The sequence below is a fragment of the Rhinatrema bivittatum genome, chromosome 4 (assembly GCF_901001135.1).
Source record: "Rhinatrema bivittatum chromosome 4, aRhiBiv1.1, whole genome shotgun sequence".
In the NCBI taxonomy this organism is placed as follows: Eukaryota; Metazoa; Chordata; class Amphibia; order Gymnophiona; family Rhinatrematidae; genus Rhinatrema; species Rhinatrema bivittatum.
In genome coordinates this window covers 205984514-206004880 of record NC_042618.1, presented here as the reverse complement: position 1 = coordinate 206004880, position 20367 = coordinate 205984514, and the positions used below count along the sequence as shown (strand labels likewise).

The window sequence follows — 20367 nt, the reverse complement described above, 5'->3', positions numbered from 1 at the left end:
AAGACTAGAGGATGGAAATAAAGAAAAGAGTGCATGGAGATAACTTGCTGGTGTGGTGGTTACTACCCTTAACCAATAAGCCTTGATGCAACTCCATCATTGCTCTCTGCTTCAACATTTGGGGGGGGGGGGGGGGGGGGGGCTGGCAGGAAAGAGGAATTGGATTCAGAGATAATCAACACAAGTCCTGACTTTTTCTTTTTAAACACTGGCTGAGGTACTGATGCACAGACAGAAGAGAAAAAAAAATCCAGGACTGCTTCTATGGCCAAGTCCATAAGCAAAGCAGAAATGTCTGAATTTTTAAGGCGGTTCATAACTCAGCCCTTAAGAGAAACATGGGGGTAACCTGCCCAACGTGGCAGATGCTACTTTAAGAAGCTTGCTGGGCAGACTGGATGGACCATTTGGTTCTTTTCTGCCATCATTTCTATGATTCTACCAAGTGCACCTTATTACACCAACCCCTGTGAATAGAAGAGACCAGTATTTCAAACAGCTGTTTAAGCAATTTTATTGTAAAATGTTAATTTGCAACAAATATTCTAAATAAAAAAGTACATTGTTTCAAGTCAGTCTGTACACAGCAAATGAAAAGCCAACAGGAATAAACACCAGGAGATAAAGTGCCAAGGTCATTTTCTGGTTTACAGTATTATGTTATAAGCTTATTTTAAGCAAAAATCCAGACAGCAGCTCTTACTTCATAAAAGCTGATTTCACTGTATTAGCTGAAAGCAAGGAAAGCCTGGGGATCTACTGCAGTTTATTGTCCCCCATCCCTTCTCAAGTGGCACAAGAGACTATCTTGGCAAGTCTGGATAAACTTCATGGAGTTGGTGTCCAAACTGTTTCTGCTGTCTCCTGGGTTACACAGCTCACCCTGAAGCAGGTACTGCCTCCCCAGAAAGGGCACAGGCCCCTGCACCTGAAGAGCTACAATCTGCTCTAGATCTCATGTGCTCCCCAAGGCATGTTTCTTTCGTCAGCTGGCAATGCTAGTTATTCTGAGCAGAAACTGAAACTCAAATATCATAGGGTGCATTATCTGAAGATTAAAAGGGACACCGCTTCCATGTTAGCAGGAAATGTATTATTTATATGGTCATAACTTGATTGTTAGATGCCTTCATAAATCGGTACCAGCAATTCCTCTGCAGTGTCTCTTCGAGAGTAGTAAAAACAGCACTCTGCCACTGCAATCTGGCATATGATAACTGTTTAAGAAACATTTTTAGGCCAGGAATGTCTCTTTGGTGTGAACCAGGTAGACAGGTAACAGTCAGACTGGCCCAGCTACTCTCCTTGCTATAACCACCACAGAAAAACCCACATGCACCACACATATGTATGGAATATGCCAGGGATAGGCAACTTCTAGTCCTCATGGTCACCAATCCACTTGGATGTTCAGGATATCCCAAATGAATACATGTTACAGATTTGCATGCACACTACGTCAACTGTATGCTAATATAGCTCATACATATTCATTTATGATATCCTAAAAACCCAAGTGGAGTGGCATTCACAAGGATAGAGGTTTGACTAACCCTGGAATAAGCAATTGGAGAGATCAGCCAAGAATGATTCTATCAATCATGCACACAAACCTATGGCCAAAATAGTGATTCTGCTGCTGAGATGGAAAAGTGCATTTTCGACACAGCATATTATCCACCTTTTTTGGGTCATGGTTAACTGTCATTAGATGTGGATAATGAAATTAAACTGAGGCAGCTATATAAGCCTTTGAGGCATAGTCAAACCTGTATTTCTCTCTGCTGGGTTCTGCTAGAGACCCTGCACAGGCTGCTCTTATTCAGGCAGTATAGTAGGCAGGATACAGTGCTGGTGCAGGGCCTGTAAACAACCAACACCACTGCAGAGGGAGAGCCATACTCCAAGGAGTTACCATAAAATTAGGGAGAAACTGCATTTTTTTTTTTTTTAATAATCCACCAACAATGGTGACAGGCCACAGAGGGCAATGAGTATTAACATGCATTTCATGTCCTTTCAACATCTTAATGCACCTTTTTATAAGGCTGAAGATTCTATTCTTGACTTGATGATTTATTGGCATGCACTTATCACCGCATTCTCCCAGCCAAAGTCCTGCCCAGCCTCTATGCCATCTTTTGCCAGTACCCTTCCCACCAGTGCCCACAGTCAATACTCATGTAACTGAAGCTGTCCTCACTACAGCAGCTCCACTGAGATCAGATGCAGCTTGGGAGGGGTAGAAATTTGAAAACCACTGTAAGGTCAATTTTCAAAGAGTTTAGGTTGCCTAACCTTTGGATATGCCCTTTGAAAACTAAGGCTAAGTACCTAAATTTAGGATCCTAAAAAGTATCTGGCTGCAGCTGTGCAGTTAGGCTAGGGAAAAGTTAGGTGCTTAATACTGATTTTCAGCACTAGGTACCTAAATATACCATACCCAAATTAAGAATATTTTAGCTGAAAACCAGTTCCTAAATTTGGTTGAAAATCTGCCATGTTGTCAGTGCATAAAACTTAGGCACCTAAGTAAAACACTGAGCAATTTTTGAAAATTGACCCTATAGTTTGAGTACATTTATTCTCCTTTATTTCATATTAACCCATTGGAAATCTGGCCTGCTCTCACTAAAAGGAACCATTTCTAACTGGAAGTAAAGTGGCCAGTGAACGGAAGTGCATGAGAGCTGAAGCAGATTCATCACTCCCCTAGTAGCACTGAGAAAATGCAGTTCTAGAAGCAATCACACTTACTGCAAGAAATGGCTGAATTTAACTTTGCAAAACCATTTCTGGCTAAGATAATCAGTCGTTTTAAATCTTCAGCACAGGCATCTCTGAAAGGGCTGCAGAGAACCATCAGTAAGCTTCACTTCCACTACGCTAAAATGAGTTACTTTCAGTTTAGTGCTGGGGGAGGCCTTTGCTTCCTGGCACCAGTTAAGAGGCATCCAATGTGTCCCCATTGTTGGCTATTTGCATAGAGTTTCTAACATTTCCAAGGTCCGCTTAATTTCCCGGATCTGTTTTGCCAAGGCATGAATGGACTGCATGGATCCATCCAACTCTTCACACCGTGTCATCAGGGTGTACATCCCCTTGGGAAAAAAGAAAAGCAGAATGTTAAGAGCAGCAGTAACTGAAGCCAGACATTCACACTATGTTAAATTTTCCTCTTTCTTGCATCTCATACCCCTTGCCAGTTTCTGGGCTTTTTGATCCCATTCCTTGCATATAGTTTCACACTTCTTAATAAAAGATATATACAGTGGCTTGCAAACATATTTGACCCTCTAAAATGTCAGATGTGTGGATTGCAAATGACTCTATACACAGATCGTTCCAGACAAAGTGTTTATCGCAAACCAGTATGTTCTTAAAATAATTTTTCAAAGTCACAATGCATTCTCTGCATTTTTTGTAAAATAGAATTTAAAACTGAAAAATGCCCGCGCAAGCTCTGAGGGGGAGGATATTTGAAGCGGTGTATAAGCAGAACACATTAAGGTCCAGCTAGCTAGTCTAGTCCACCTTAAGAGATATTCAAGGTAGGAAACCTGATCAGAGGGCATTTCCCTAAGGGGAGGGGGAATTGAAACCCAGCCCAAGAAAGAGCATTAGGCCCAGAAAGCAAGGAAGGAGCTTTACATTTGAGACTTATGAATCACCTAACACTAAAATAGGCCTAGGCATAATAAAATACAGATAGTTAAAATTATATATATAAGACATACAGAATATAGAGAAACTAAAAACACAAGAAAATCTAACACATAATAATACTAAAAACTTAAAAATAAATCAGTATGAACAAAAAAGTTTTGAGGGATTTTCTGAAGCTCTTAAATCGAGTCACATTGACGCAATTCTATTGGAAAAGAGTTCCAAAGAGTGGGACAGACTACCAAGAAGAAGCACTCACGAGACATGTTATCATGCAAATCTTGGACATGGGATATTCAAAAAATCTTGCTGAAAGGAACATAAAGTTCTTGACAGTTGATAAAACTTTAGAATAGTATTTTCCCATGGACAACTTTGGTCATAAATCAGCTTGAAAATTGTCATACCGATTTTATATTTTATTCTTTCGCCAACCGGAAGCCAGTGTAAAATCAATCAATATTGGGGTAATGTGATCAACACACCTTAAGCCAGCAACCAATCGAGCAAAGGAATCCAGCAATTACTGTAAAGGTCGAAGTGTGGTGAGAGGCAGACCAAGATATAGACTATTGCAGTAGTCAATAAAAGGAAATATCAAAGCTTGCAAAACAGTGCAAAATTCAGAAGAAAATAGTAATTTTTTGAGACCGGAAATGACACGAAGTCTAAAGAATCCTTGTTTAACAACTTGTTTGATTTGGGAACGGAAAGAGATAGTATTGTCTAAGACTATGCCAAGACTTAACTTGTTTCTTTAATGGAAAAACAAAAGTTGTTTCTAAAGAAATAGACTTTTCAGAAAAAGTTGAGAAAATCCAGTTTTGGACATATTAAATGAAAGCTTTTTATATATTGAAGCCAGTTTTTAAGAATAGTGAAACAAATATTGAGAAGCTCAATGGTATCTTGCCGAGTAGATCGTATACACAGAACGAACTGAATATCATCTGTATATACTTTATAGCAATCTGTCAGGGTAGAAAGAATTTTGCAGATAGGAGAGAGATATATATTGAATACGGAAGACAAAGCAGAACCTTGAGGAACACCAGTTTTGATATGGCTGCAGGATGAAATTTCTTTGTTAAATGAATGATTGAAAGCGATAAGAAAGGTATGATTGAAACCAGTCTAACACTTTACCACATAAGCCACATTCTTGTTGTAAACAATAGCTGAGGTAAGCTGGCTCTGCATATTTTGATTCTGTATATAATAAAAGTTTTTTTTTGCTGGAGTCTAGCTGTTTCCTGTTCTCTAGCCCCTCCTGGCCACTGAAGCCCAACACCATACACCATATTATCGCACAAATACGTCCTAACATATATTGCAGTCCTGGGCATTAATCTCACAAGTTGGCGTCAATGCTGCAGTTCATCATGTTGGCCTTGAGGAAGTACCTGAAGCATTTTCTCTGCCCTCTTAAAGGCCATATGCCTTAACTGAGCTAGGAGAATGAAATTTGCTTTGAAAGTCTGGAGTCAGACATCTGGATTTTACTAGCCCAGTGAAGCTGGTATTGAATAATCATTGCTTTAATGCTCAAGGTGTTTGCTTGTGAGAGAATACTAATGTTGGTACAAATGTCTTCGGACTGGATTTACATAAGAAATGACATTCTTCCATCCAAGCCCAATATTCTGTCTCTGACAGTGGTCAATCCAAGCCCTAAGTACCTGGCTTGATCCCAAAGAATAGATCCAATCCTTCTTGCTCATAACCAGGGATAAGCAGGAGCTTTCCCATGTCTATATTGTTAAAGATGATTTATGGACTTTTCCTCCAGCAATTGGTTGAAACCCTTTTTAAACCCAGCTACACAGACTGCTTTCACCATATCCTCTGGAAACAAATTCCACAGGGTGAAAAATTATTTTCTCCAATTGTTTTAAATGTGCCACCCATTTGCGTCATGAAAATGTCCCCTAGGCCAGTACTACTTGAAAGGGTAAATAACCATTTTCCATTTTCTTGTTCCACCCCATTCAAGATTTGAGAGACCACTATCATATCTCCTCTCAGCCATCTCTTCTCTAGGCTAAAGAGCTCTAACAGCTTTAGCTTTTACTCAAAGTGGAACCTAACTCATTTATCATTTCAGTTGTCTTTCTCTGTACCTTTTCTAGTTCCACTATAAGAAACACAAGAGGATTTTACTCAGGAAGTGTCAATACTTCTCCTGTATCTTAAAGGCATTGCCCAGGTTTCAGCTCTGTACACTAACATGGAAATCACTGGTGCCAGATAAACTATGAACTTGGTTTCAGAGATGTCACAGTTATCAAGCACCTGCTTCCTCAGGCAACTAAAGGTTGCACTTGCACACTTGAGATAAATGTTGAACTTCCTCACTGATGTCAGTCATCTATGAAAGAGCTTTTGAGATACAGGAAAATGCCCAATATTCTCCAGAGTTATACTATGCAGCTGGGAATGATGCACTGTGAGCTTGTTGCTAGAGGACCCTGAAGAGAGGATAGAGGTGATATTATAGAGTTTTACAAAAGTATGTATGATGTGGAACAAGTTACTAGGAAATATTTTCTCTTTCAAATACTACTAGGGGACAATCCATGAAATTAGTAGAAGATTTAAAACAAATTTAAGAAAGTATTTTTTCACTCAATGCACAATTAAGCTATGGAATTTGTTTACAAAGAATATGTCAAGGCTAGCAGTATAGACTAGTTTTATTATTACATACTTGATTAGTTGATTACTTGATTAGTTGCATGTCCTATAGTTATAACCTATGAAAGCAAAAACTTAAATCATAGAACATTAAATTAAAACAAGAAACATTTTCAAGTAAAATAAGCATAAGTAAATAAAAATAGTCACAAATAATGTATTAATATGTTAATCCAAGACAGATAATAAACAGGTCCTCTCACAAGCAAGGTAAAAAATAGGGTAAAACAAACAATGGATAAATTACAAAATAAAACCAATAAGCATTAAAACGAGAAAACAAAATCTCAATACAGCCGTCAATATATAAGATCTTGCATAGTAAGGCATGACTGCGATATAAAAATCTGACTAGTTAGAAGGGAAGGCTTGCAGGGAAAAAAAAAAAAGGCTGTCTTGAATTTAAAATAGTCTTTTCCTAAGCGCAAATCTAAAGGAAAAGAATTCCAAAGATTCGGAGCAAGACAGGAAAAACTGACTTTTCTAGTTCTCTCAAACCTAATATTTCTTGGAGAAGGTAAAACTAGTAATTCTTGTTGTGATGTACACAATAGCTGCCCTGATCAGCGAGGAACAATTAAAGATAGAAAGATACAAAGGGGTTACCCAGTGCGAGGCTTGAAAGTCAAACATCCAGTTTTAAGGTGAATTCTCAGAGAGTTATTGGATGCCAATGCAAGTCTTGCAATAGAGGAGTGACATGATTGTATTTTCTTTTGCCAAAAATTAAATTTGGTGCCGTGTTTAAAAAAAAAAAAGTTTAAACAAGCTTCTGGAGGATAGCTCTATAATTATTAGCCAGATAGATTTGAGTGTCTCCGCCTTTTACTTCTGATAGTGAGCAACATGGAACAAATTTCCCATTAGGATCTCAAGTACTTCCAAGCGGCCTAGATCTGCCATCACTGGAGACTGATGCTTGGCTCAATGGACCATTGATCTGCCCCAGCATGGCACTTCTCATATTCTTAGTCTTTTTGAGTGTTACGCATCATTCCTACTGGTAAAGTTGTCAACTGCCTGAAGCGAGCACAGCATCATCGGTGTACTAGAAGTCAATGATTGAGAACAGGTTGGTCTTGGTTCTGGATGGAAGCTAGCTGAGGTTAAAAAGCTTACTAATTTGATAGTTTAGCTTCAATGACTGGAAATTTGCCAGTGGTCAAATGTCACATCACACAAAGGAATATTGAGAGTGAGGGGGTTACGAATCAACCTTGCTCAAGTCCTGAATTAATCTATAAAAGGCTTTGTAATAGATTCATTCATTAGAATCACCACTCACATACTTGTATGAATAATTTTGATCACAGTAAAGTTGGTCCCACTGGACATGATTATGTGGTCAGAAAAAGGCAAGACCGGAGGAATGACGTCATTGGAGTTGTCGGTCACTTAATCGGGAGCTGCTCCATCTAGCGGGCAATCTGAAGCTATATCTCAGATATCCGCGATTCTTTATCTTCCCAACTTTCATCAGCTATCCATTGTAGACTTTAGATGCAAAACCTGGTGGATTTTAGCCAGTTCTCCTAGCAGAAATTGGACACTATTAAGGAGGCAGACTCTACCAAGATGGCAGTGACCGATGGCACATTGGCGGGGGCTGATCAGGTTTATTATGTCACAATACCATCCAAGGATATACGTGTTTTTAGAAAGGAAAGCACTGTCATTTTCTGAAAACAGTGTATCCCCATAGGGTGGTGGTGCTGCCACTTGGTTCACAAGCGCTTAATCAGAGTTGCTCCTTTTTCACACGTAACCTTCTATAATCTGCCACTCTGTTTATACCGATTGTGTATGAATGTAAGAAACTTGCACTGCTGCAGTCTGTGCTGTACCTCTTCAGGTATGCAGCAGAATGCATATTTTAAAGCCAAGTACTCAGTTGTGCAGTTCTGAGGTCTCTTTGTAGTGTACATTACAATTAGCGCAGATCTTTCTTCTATAGGGAAATAACTACAGTACCTAAATGTAATTTGCTTTGAAATGCTGAAAAAAGTGCAAAAAGTGAAATATAAAAATCTAAAAAAAAACCCCTCTATTGTGGCATACAGGATGTTACAAGCATTATTCAGTGCCACATAGTTAATGGTAGGGGCTGGAACTGGTGTATCAGGCTGCAGGAGGTCAGTGCTCTTAACTATAAGGCTACACTGCCAGCACATTTCTGGGAAACAAAAATATATTGTATATATTCTTTACTCTGGAAAGTTTCAAATTAATTTAAAGTAAATAATGCTCTAAACCACAGAAATCTCAATTAACTTTTGAGTGACTTCTCTTACTTTGATACTCATATCTACAGATTCTCCAAGACTATCCACCGAATCTCTGTAAGTCTGAATATAGCCAACACTCAGTGCTGTCATCTGCAAAGGAAAGGAAAAGCATGTTAAAATCATAACAAATTTAACTAGCTAGTCACTGTTGAATACAGCACACGTGGCCAATGCCATGTGTATGCAGAACAGATGCACTAACACAGATAAATCAACATTACAGGCAGACACTTCCTGTATAGACCCGCATACTAGACTTGCATTTGGACAATGAGCAACTTGCAATCTATAGCGTTCAATTCAGAATAATTTACAGGGAGACTGGATGGCTCAGGGATAGATGCAGAGTTAAAGGTATCACCATTATGTCATTGGTGCACATTTAGCACAGACTGACAGAGATAAAAATCATTCCAACCTGAAAATCACATTGTGCTGTATGCAAAGTGAGCTGCTGGTCTTAGGACAGCTCCCAGGGAACAAAAAACACCATTACAACTTCTCACTAAGTGGCATCATTGTTGGCAGTCTCAGAGTGCACACATACTGAACAGAGAGACTGATTTATAGACTCATCCCTAGAGGTGGCTCCTCCGCTATAAGGCTGAGGTTCATTGGTATAGCAGTATGAAGAAGAAACATTCATTATTGCTGCTGCCAATGTCATCACTGTTCTGTGGTGGGGCTGTGTATGCATAAAACCTACACTGTTTCTGCCCATGCTGTACCTGTTTCTCTGGCAGGGGTGTGGGGGAGGGGGGGGGAGGAAGTTTGTTGTAGGTACGCAAGGAAAGCTTGCACTGCTGCATCATTAATGCCGATGCCACAGTTCCAACATCATTAGTCCTTCATTGTTAGTTTGCTTTTAACTCTCAGCTGCCTTTTACCTTCTCTCAGAGTTGGTCCTAGGTTTTTTCTCCATCTAGCTGTTTATGCTGTCTCTGGCAGTTTGCTCTCGTCACCATTTACTTCAGTGTTACAAAATCCTTACATTTATAGGTATTCTTTTGCAAAGGAACACCTTATGGCCTGGTTATGCCCGAGTGTCTACGATGCTCTTTGCTGCAATATTCCAAGCTATAACACACACACAATCACTGTGCAGGAAAACTAGCGAAGGCAGCCAGGGGCTTGCAGCAGTTGCTCAGACAGAAGTGCCCTCATGATCTGAACAAGCAGACGCTAGAGGGCACTATGGTGGGGAAAATGGCTGGCAGCCAGAGCCCTGGAACCAGTAGTCAGACATGTATCATTAGAGTCCAGGAAAGCTACTACGAGAGGGCACTCTGGTGTGAGAAGACAGCTAATGGCAGTCTGAGCCAAGAAGCCCAAGTCTGCCACAGAGAGATGGCCAGTTCAGAGGGTTTTTGACTGGAAATCAAGAGAGGGAGAGAACACAGCAGAGCCACAAGAGTGAAAGAATACAGATTTCATCTGTACAACCCACAAGTGTGTAGCCTTTTCAACTTCTTGTTACAGTAAAGATATGAGTTTATATTCATCTTCTAAAGCAGGCCAGGACTAAACGTTGCATTAAGAGTTTTCAATATATTTATACAGAAATAAAGGTGATATCCTTTTATTGGACTAATTTAAAACATTTCTCAATTAGCTTTTAAGAGTTGGCTCTCCCTTCATTAGGTCCAAACAAAATAAGCAAGTTAGAGCACATGATGAAGCCTGAACATAAGTGAATTATAGGTTACATTACAATGGTAGTGTGAAGGAGAAGGGGGCTTTGATGTCATAAGAGTGATAATTCTACGCCTCTCTGTCGGCAGTGGAGTTAAAAACTCAGGTCTATCAATTCCTTTTGTGCTTCATGGAGCAGCTGGTGCTAAAACCTACCAGAGGCAGTTACTTTAGATCTAGTCCTCAATGGAACATACAACCTGGTGCAAGGAGTTACTGTGATGGGGCTGCTAAGCAACCATGATCATAATGCAATCAAATTTGGCATCATCACTGGAGAGAAGACATTAAATAGAACTACTACAGTAGTATATAACACTTTAAAAAGGGAAACTATGAGAAAATGAGGAAATTAGAAAAAACACTAAAAGGAGCAGATGCAAGGGTTAAAAGTTTGCATGAGGCGTGGACATATACTAGTTATACAAGCCAAGAGAGATTCTGAGAAAAAGCTTGCCAGTGAGACAAAAACTAATAAAACCTTTTTCAAGTACATTTGAAGCAAAAAGCCTGAGTGTCAGCTGAGCCACTAGATGACAAAGGGGCAAAAGAGGTGCTATGGGTGGACAAGGAAATAGCAGAAAAGGAAAATTTGTTCTTACCTGCTAATTTTCGTTCCTGTAGTACCAAGGATCAGTCCAGACCGTTGGGTTGTGTCTCCCTTCCAGCAGATGGAGTCGGAGTATAATCCATACCATAGCAGAATGAAACATATCATAACCTCAACATAGGTGTAACCGTCTCTTTTTAGTCAGTAGGTACCAATGGCTATATCAAACCACCTAATCAAAAAACTGCATAACTTCTGGAACTTATGTACATGAAGGGAGTACTTCCATATGCAACGTGAATGCTGTCCACTTGAGAATATTCTGCAGAATGAAAACGAAACCGAACGAACGGACTCTCCTGATTCCATGGGCGGGCGTCTGGACTGATCCTTGGTACTACAGGAACGAAAATTAGCAGATAAGAACCAATTTTCCTTTCCCTGTATGTATCAGGATCAGTCCACACCGCTGGGATGTACCCAAGCTGCCTTAAATGGGGTGGGATCTGGAGAGTCCCACTTGAAGAACACTACTGCCAAAACAGTCGCTATCTGGAGCATGGACGTCCAAAGGTAATGCTTAGCAAAAGTGTGTAAAGATTTTCAAGTAGCCGCTCTGTAAATTTCCTGCGGCGAAACAAACCGACTCTCCACCCAAGATGCTGCCTAAGAATGGATTGAATGCGCTTTCAAACCATCCAGTACTGCGCGCCCAAGACATATATATGTCGAAGTAATGGCTTCCTTCAACCATCGGGCAATAGTGGCTTTAGTTGCCTTATGTTCCTTCTTAGTACCACTCCATAAGACAAACAGATGATCAGAAACGAAAAGCATTAGTGACCTCCAGATAGTGAAGCAGAATCTGCACATCTATTCTTTGCAAGTCGCAAGCTTGAGGCGAATTCCGATCCAAATCCGTGAAGGCAGGCAACTCCACAGTCTGATTCAAATGAAACTCCAACACGATCTTCGGTAGAAAGGATGGCACCGGCCTAAGGGACACCCCTGAATCCGAAATCCTGAGAAAAGGCTCCCTACAGGACAACACTTAAAACTCAGAGATGCTCCGTGCCGAAGTGATAGCCACCAGGAAAAATCGCCTTAAGTGTCAAGTCTTTCAAGGTGGCCAGTTTCAAAGGTTCAAACGGAAGACCGCACAAGCCACGGAGAACCAGATTCAAACTCCAAGAAGGACACGTTGGACGAGCCGGAGAGTTCAAATGTTTAGCATCTCTCAGGAAACACGTTACATCCGGATGAGCTGCCAAGGATGTCCCATCAATCTTTCCCTGCAAACATCCCAGGGCTGCTATTTGAACCCTGAGAGAACTGCACACCAAGCCTTTCTTCAGACCCTCCTGTAAGAACGCCAGAATATGGACAATTGAAGCGTGTCGTGGGGACACATTCAACCCGCTACACCAGGAATCGAAAACCTTCCAGACTTGAACATAGGTGAGTGAAGTAGACGTTTTTTGCGCCTGCAGAAGGGTGGAAATAACCAAATCCATATAACCTTTCTTCCTCAACTGCCACCTCATAAGCCAAGCTTCCATATGCAATATACATATATTCCATATGCAATATACGCTATACAAAAGTGATCCACTTAATTGAAAAATACTGGACCTTGTCGAAGAAGATTCGGTAGATGATCGAGCCGAAGAGGACCATCCACTGCTAAGTTGATCAGATCTGCACCACAGCCACTGTGGCCACTCCAGAGCCACGAGAACGACAGCCTGTGTGAGCCTATATCCTTCGCAAGACTTTGCCCACCAACGGCCAGGGAGGAAAGACGTACAGCAGAATGTCGCAAGGCCACGGCAAGACCAGAGTGTCGACACCTTCCGCCCCGTGTTCCCTTCTGCGACTGAAGAACCGAGCCTCCTTCGCATTTCTCTGAGTCGCCATCAGGTACAGGCAAGGAACACCCCACCGACGAGTCACGAGATGCATCGCCTCCTCGGAAAGTTCCCACTCTCCAGGATCTAGATGCTGGCGACCGAGAAAATCCGACTGAACGTTGTCGACCATGGCTATGTGAGAAGCTGCTAGACGGAACAGATGGCGCTCCGCCCAGAGCATTAGCCGGTCAGTCTCCAATGCCACTGGACGACTTCTGGTTCCTCCCTGACGATTGATGTAAGCCACCGTTGTCGCATTGTCAGACAATACTTGCACTGATCGATGGCTCACCAGGGGGAGGAAACTGCGCATCACCAGACGTACTGCCCTGGTTTCCAAGCGATTTATGGACCATTTCGCCTGCTGCTCTGTCCATCGGCCCTGTGCTGCCCTCGATTGGCAAACCGCACCCCAGCCGGAGAGGCTGGAGTCTGTCGTCACGATCACCCACTGGGGCTCCTCCAGGTCCATCCCGCGCTGCACGTGGGCCAGAATCAATCACCAATGGAGACTGGACCTGGCAGGTTCCAAGAGCGGCAATCGCATCTGGAACTCTAACTCTTCCGACTTCGGGACTCAACGAGAAAGTAATGCCCTCTGCAAGGGTCTCATATGAGCAAAGGCCCAAGGGACTAACTCTAGAGTTTGCGCCATAGAACCAAGCACCTGCAAGTAATCCCAAACCCGGGGTAGCGGTAGAGATAACAGCTGCCGGATCTGCGCTGTTAACTTGTCGATTCGCTCCTGTGTGAGAAAGACCTTGCCGACCGTTGTGTCGAACTGAGCACCCAAGAAGTTCAGCACCTGGGATGGGACTAATTGGCTCTTGGCAAAATTGTCGACCCAACCGAGGGATTGAAGCTGGTCCACTACTGACTGAACCGCTGCCCTGCAAAGCTCCTATGACTTTGTGTGGATGAGCCAATCATCCAGACAGGGATGAACCAAAATCCCCTCCTGCCTGAGAGCCGCAGCTACTACCACCATTACTTTGGTGAAGACGCGGGGAGCTGTCGCCAATCCGAACGGGAGCGCCTGAAACTGATAATGCTTGCCCAGAATCATGAACCTGAGAAACCTCTTCCGTCAGGTCTAAAGAAGCCAAATATTCGCCGAGTGGACGGCCGCAATGACTGAGCGGGGAGTTTCCATGCGAAAACGGGTTACCTGAAGCGCTTTGTTCACCTTCTTCAGATCCAAGATCGGGCGGAAGGAGCCCTCCATGAAATATATGGAGTATCTGCCAGTACTGAACTCCTTCGGCGGGACCGGGACAATGGCTCCCAGCGCTTTCAACCGGCCCAGAATTTGAGTCACCGCTGTCCGCAGGGCGACAACAAGAACAGGTCCCGCAACGGGCGTGCAAAATCCAAAGTGTAGCTGTGTTCGATGATGCTTATAACCACTGGTCAGACGTAATCTTGACAGGCGGCTGAGACGGCTGAGGGGGGATATGATAGAGGTGTTTAAAATCATGAGAGGTCTAGAACGGGTAGATGTGAATCGGTTATTTATTCTTTCGGATAATAGAAAGACTAGGGGGCACTCCATGAAGTTAGCATGAGGCACATTTAAAACTAATCAGAGAAAGTTCTTTTTTACTCAACGCACAATTAAACTCTGGAATTTGTTGCCAGAGGATGTGGTTAGTGCAGTTAGTATAGCTGTGTTTAAAAAAGGATTGGATAAGTTCTTGGAGGAGAAGTCCATTACCTGCTATTAAGTTGACTTAGAAAATAGCCACTGCTATTACTAGCAACGATAACATGGAATAGACTTAGTTTTTGGGTACTTGCCAGGTTCTTATGGCCTGGATTGGCCACTGTTGGAAACAGGATGCTGGGCTTGATGGACCCTTGGTCTGACCCAGTATGGCATGTTCTTATGTTCTTATGACCGGAACAGAGGAGTGGGCCAGGATGCCTTCATTGGGAGGACTTGCCCCCAGAAGATACCTGAGGATTCCTGTCGTGGAGAGGCCTGCGGCCGCGAAAGGAATGACACCAATCCTGAGACCTCATCGACGGCTGATGTGGAGTGAAGGCCAGAGCCCTGCCCGGCCGAAACTTGCGCTGTCCTCAGAACAGAGGGCGCGCCGACCCAAAAGCCCTGGAGGTTTGAGGCTTGTCCTCCGGCAACTTGTACACCTTATTGTCCCCTAGGGATTTGATGAGGGCTTCCAGATCATCCCCGAACAAGAATTTCCCTTTAGCTGGGCCTTGGAGGAAACATCAGCCTTCTATCCGAGACCACAGAAGCCATAGTGTGCGAGGACGCCCGAAAAAGATCATACACGGCATCCGCAGTGTAAGCCACAGCTGCCTCCATGCGATCTGCCTGCTCCACTTCTGCTGGAGGCAACTCCTGCGTGGTGAGCAACTGTTGCACCCAACGAAGAGTCGCCCTCTGCATGAGGCTACTGCAAAGTGCCAAGACCTCAAAAATCCTCTTAAGAAGGACCTCCAGCTTCCTATCCTGAAGAGCCTTAAGAGCGGCAGCCCCTGCAACCGGAATGATTGTCCACTTAGTGATGGCTGAAACGGCCGTGTCCACTTTTGGGACCCTAAGAACGGCCAAGGACTCGTCTGGCAGTGGGTAGAGCTTCTCCATGGCTCGCCCCACATGAAGGCTGGCCTCGGGAGCCTCCCATTCTCAGGTCACGAGTTGTAGTAGCATAGGGTGAAAAGGAAAAGCTTTAGGATGGGCCCGAAGCCCCGAGAGAACAGGGTCCTCCTTGGTAGTTTCCGAGCTCGGGTGTGGCGCCTCAATACTGAGCTCTGTCAGAACATGAGGGATTAAATGATCAAGCTCCTCCCTCAGAAATAATCCGAGGACCCTCAGGTCATCCCTCTCAACTGGGGTGGGCTCATCAACATCCCTGTCAATATCCACAAGGAGAGGATCCAGCGAAGGGGGATCCGGTGGATCGGAGGCCGGGGTCCCGGAGAATCCAAATCCGCACGACCCGTCCTTCTGGAGGAATCCGAACCCCCAGAAAGCCTAGCCACCTTCGCAGGTGGAGGCTCCTCAGCTTCGGCCTCCAAAAACGCCTTGTGCAATAAAAGCACAAATTTGGAAGAAAAGGGAAGCTGCCCCTTTAAGGGGGGTCAAACGGAAAATTGACCGATGAGCCACATCAGTGCTGGGCAAAATGGTAGAAGCCGTTCTTAAAAACAAAATCACTGGCCATAATCAGACATGCTTAATGGGAGAAGAATCAACATTGTTTTAACAAGGGGAAGTCTTATCTTACCAATCTTTTAGATTTTTTTGTGAAGGTGTAAATAAACATGCAGATAAAAGTGAGCTGGTTGAGATTTTCAGAAGATATTTGACAAAATCCCCTATGAGAGACTCCTCCAGAAATTTCAGAGATATGGGATAGAAGGCAGCATTCTATTGTGGATTGGTATCTGGTGAAAAGACTGGAAACAGAGGGTAGGACTAAATGGTGAGTTTCCCAAATGGAGAAAGGTTGTTAGTGGAGTGCCATAGGGATCGGTATTGGGATCTGTGCTATTTAACATGTTCATAAATGATCTGGAAAAGGGAATGAGTGAGGTGATCAAATCTGCAGATGATACAAAGTTATTCAAATTTGTTAAAACAGAAGGAACTGCAGAAGGACTTTGTGAGACTAGGAGACTGGACAAGTGAATGGCAGATGAAATTTAATGTGGGAAAAAAATGCAAAATGATGCACATTGGGAAAAAATAATCCCTACAGGTACAAGATCAAGGTTCTGTATTAGGAGCTATTATCAGGAACAAACATTGGATTCTTTGAGGACAATATGTTGAAATCCTCAGCTCAGTGCATAGCGGCAATCAAAAAAGCAAACAAAATGTTAGGAATGATCCATAAAGGAATATATCATATTGCTTCTGTACCAAGCCATGGTGTGATTGCACCTTGAGTACTGTGTGCAGTCCTGGTCACCCCATCTCAAGAAAGACATAGCAGAAAAGGTGCAGGGGAGAGCAACAAAAATGATCAAGGGAATGGAAAATCTTTCCTATGATGAGAGGCTATGCAGACTAGGGCTCTTCAGCTTAGGAGAAAGACAGCCAAGGGGGCTTATGACAGATGATTATAAAATTATGATTGGTGTGGAACAGGTAAATAAGGGATGGTCATTTACCCTTTCAAATAATACTAAAACAAGGGGAAACTACATGAAACTAACAACTTGGCAGATTCAAAACAAATTGTAGAAAGTACTTTTTTACTCAATGCACAATCAAGTGGTGGAATCTGTTGTCAGAGGTTGTGATTAAGACAACCAGCACAGCAGGGTTTAAAAGAGGTTTGGGCAAGTTCCTGGAGGAAAAATCCATAACACATTAGCAGCCAGGTAGACTAGAGAAAGCTATTGCTATCCCTGGGAGCGAGTAACACGACACAGATCTACTTTTAGGGATCTGCCAGTACTTGTGACCTGGATTGGCCACTGTCAGAGACAGGATGCTGGGCTCGATGGACCATGGTCTGGACCCAGTATAACACTTTTTATGTTCTTAAATGAAACAAAAAAAAAATGCAAAGTGATATTTTTTAAAAACTTGTTTTGTAAGCGTTTGGTCAAATGATAATGAAACATTTTATTTTAAGGAATAAAGGCATGAAGTTAAAGAAACTATGGAACCACAAGTTTTTTTTGTCCATGGGCTGGTCTTCCCCTTCCCTTTCAAAATGACAGAATTTCAGCCCACTTTTGCTGGGACTCACATTCTGGATGGTACCGTTTAAACTTTTCATCATCTGATCGACTTTATGAGCTATATCCTCAGTGTGTCTTTCCAAGTCCTTCAGCACCTCAGGGTCTATGGGTGGGATGTCCGCTTTATTTCTTTGTAGAAATCGAACTGAATTGTCAGCTGAAAAACAAAAACAAGGCAAATAATGTTACATGAGTAGACTGTGAATTGATTTCAAGTTCAGAGTTAGACTCAAATCTTTAATCTTGCAAGCTGCCTTGAATAAAATTACACGGTTATATGAGAAACTGAGGGACATGGGTAATGGAAATGGCTCCACTTACCCAGCAGTGAAAAAGCTGCAAACAAATGTAAAAAGTAATAATGCTGTCAAACACCACAAGAGTGAAAAGGATGAAGGGCTGGCCTTAAAAGTAGCCAATTTTGAAATGCTGGTGTAGAGTATACAAGAATTCATATAAAGCTGCACAACCTTTGGTATGGGCTGGTGTTGGCAGTGGTTCCACTGATTGTACTTTGCTACAGCAGTTTCACAGATGCTGTATTCTATTTGCTAAATTTATCTACATTTGGTGAGGCAGCAGGGAAAGCAAATAGCAGGATGGCAAGTATGGTCTTTTCTTCACCCCATGCACTCTTTCTGTTTGGAAATCCAGGAGGCTCAGAACAGCCTGAATTGGTTTGATTTTTATTACAGTACCCCCAAGCCCAGAAGTTACACGCTCTGTCCAGGTTCCTGCATGCCCTGCATTTCCTTGCCCTCTGACCTACTTCTCATTCCTGACATGGCCTTAGATATTGTTTCTGCTTAAACTCTTGTCAGCCCTGACCAATGCTTGACTTGGCTACTGCCTTTTGTGTACTGATAGAAAAGTCCTGGCATCCATCGGAACCTGCAGGCTCAACCCACAGTGGGAAGTAGCTGGGAAGGCAGAAGACCCTGCCCTGCTCTGCATTTCAGGCCTGCGCTGCTCCTGCCAGCCTGCACACAACCGTGATAGGCAAATAAAACTGGCAACACAATAATAATGTCTCATCAGATTTATTTTATTTTAAAGCTTTTCTATACCGTCGTCTAGTAATGCACCATCACAACGGTTTACAGTTAGGCACAAAATATGTCTGGTTTCTAAGTTATCTATACAGTGCCAGTTTTATACAGTAACATAGTTCAATAATATACTCTAAGTTAGAAGTGGGATGGATTTTTTTATTTATCTGATTATTGGGATAATCATATTATGTATATACTGTTTTTAAATTAATATTGAATTGTGAGAAAATAATAAAAGTACTAAAAGAATAAAAATAATACATACTGCTATTTTACAGGTGACTTTCAGCTATATGTATTTGTTGTTATTCAGTGACCTCACTGTGAAATGCTTTTTTGTAGAGCCAGGTTTTTAAGCTTTTTTTTTTGAAGAGTTTTAATTCTTTCATTAGTCTTAGCTCGAGTGGTAATGTGTTCCTCAATAATGGTCCTGCCAAAGATAGTGCTCTCTCTCTGACTTGGGTCAACTTTGCTGTTTTGACTGATGGTATGGTTAGTAGTGCTTTATTGGCGGACCTGAGATTTCTTTGAGGGACATGTAATCGTAGTGCAGTGTTTAGCCAGTCAGTGTTTTCGTCATTTATTAGTTTATGAATTGTGCATAGTGTTTTGAATTGCACTCTTTGATCTATTGGAAGCCAGTGTAACTCCGCAAGTGTTTGTGTGATATGATCTCTTCTGCCTTTTCCAGTAAGTATTCTGGCAGCCGAGTTTTGTAGTATCTGCATTGGTCTGATCGTAGTATATGGTAATCCTAGGAACAGTGTGTTGCAATAGTCCGTGCTAGCAAATATTAGTGCTTGGAGTATTGTACGAAAGTTAGTGCTTGGAGTATTGTACGAAAGTTAGATGTTAGTTAGGGAAGTAAAGTTTCCGAATGCCATAAATGACTGCTTCATGGAGCAGCTGTTCCTGGAACCAACGAGAAGGGGACCTATTTTAGATCTAGTCCTCAGTGGCATACAGAACCTATGCAAGGGCTAATGGTGGTAAGGCCGCTAAGTAATAGTGATCATAACCAAATCAAATTTGACATGATCACTGACTCCCTATATTCAATCTTTGCCCCAGAGAGCCCCCAGTCTTATTTTGAATGATTTACAGATGGAAAACTATTTTAAAATTACCTTTTCTTTTTCTAGACCCTATAATATTGCCTTCGGTTTTGTGTTCTCTTGCTTGCTCATGACATTATAGAATGTATTGTTGGGTAGGAGGGTGCGGGGGTCTACTTTGAATGTTTTCTGTATAATTTACAGGGCTTAAGAACATAAGAAATTGCCATGCTGGGTCAGACCAAGGGTCCATCAAGCCCAGTATCCTGTTTCCAACAGAGGCCAAACCAGGCTGTTACCAGTTCTCTTTTTTGTGCCATTGTCTATTCTTCTCATGGTCAATAAAAAGATTTCATACAAGAAAAATGAAAACTTATGATAGAATAAGAAAATTAGAAAAAAAAAAAGTGTGATTACAAAAGGTAAAACGTTTGTGTGAGGCATGGACATTGATTTTTAAACAATAAAAAGTGATACCACATCATTTAAAGTTGTGGTATCAGAAGAGTAATAAGGTCATACTAGGCATTCCCAGCTGATAGCGCCTAGTATGACAGTCATTCTTCTGATACTACATCCTTAAATGATCTGGTATAGAATTTTGATTGATGTGGTGCTTTAGAAGCCCCTTTTGGTATTGCTTAAAAACAACATGGAACCACCAATTTCAAAAGTAGTGAGGTCCTCCTTCATGTATCTGTGTCAGATCCACCACCTACATAATTTCCTTGATTAACACAA

The 20367-nt window shown here is 42.2% G+C and overlaps 1 protein-coding gene across 1 annotated transcript in view; it reads right to left on the bottom strand.

The window, feature by feature from the left end:
• Nucleotides 1-497: 497 nt before the first annotated feature.
• Nucleotides 498-20367, bottom strand: part of BORCS6 (BLOC-1 related complex subunit 6) — a 33179-nt gene continuing 13309 nt past the window's right edge. The window contains exons 2-4 of the mRNA XM_029599595.1: nt 17528-17676; nt 8652-8735; nt 498-3101 (exon numbers count right to left, since the gene is read on the bottom strand). Coding sequence (XP_029455455.1) covers nt 2976-3101; nt 8652-8735; nt 17528-17676 — 359 coding nt within the window. The 3' untranslated portion in view covers nt 498-2975. The remainder of the gene's footprint in view (nt 3102-8651; nt 8736-17527; nt 17677-20367) is intronic.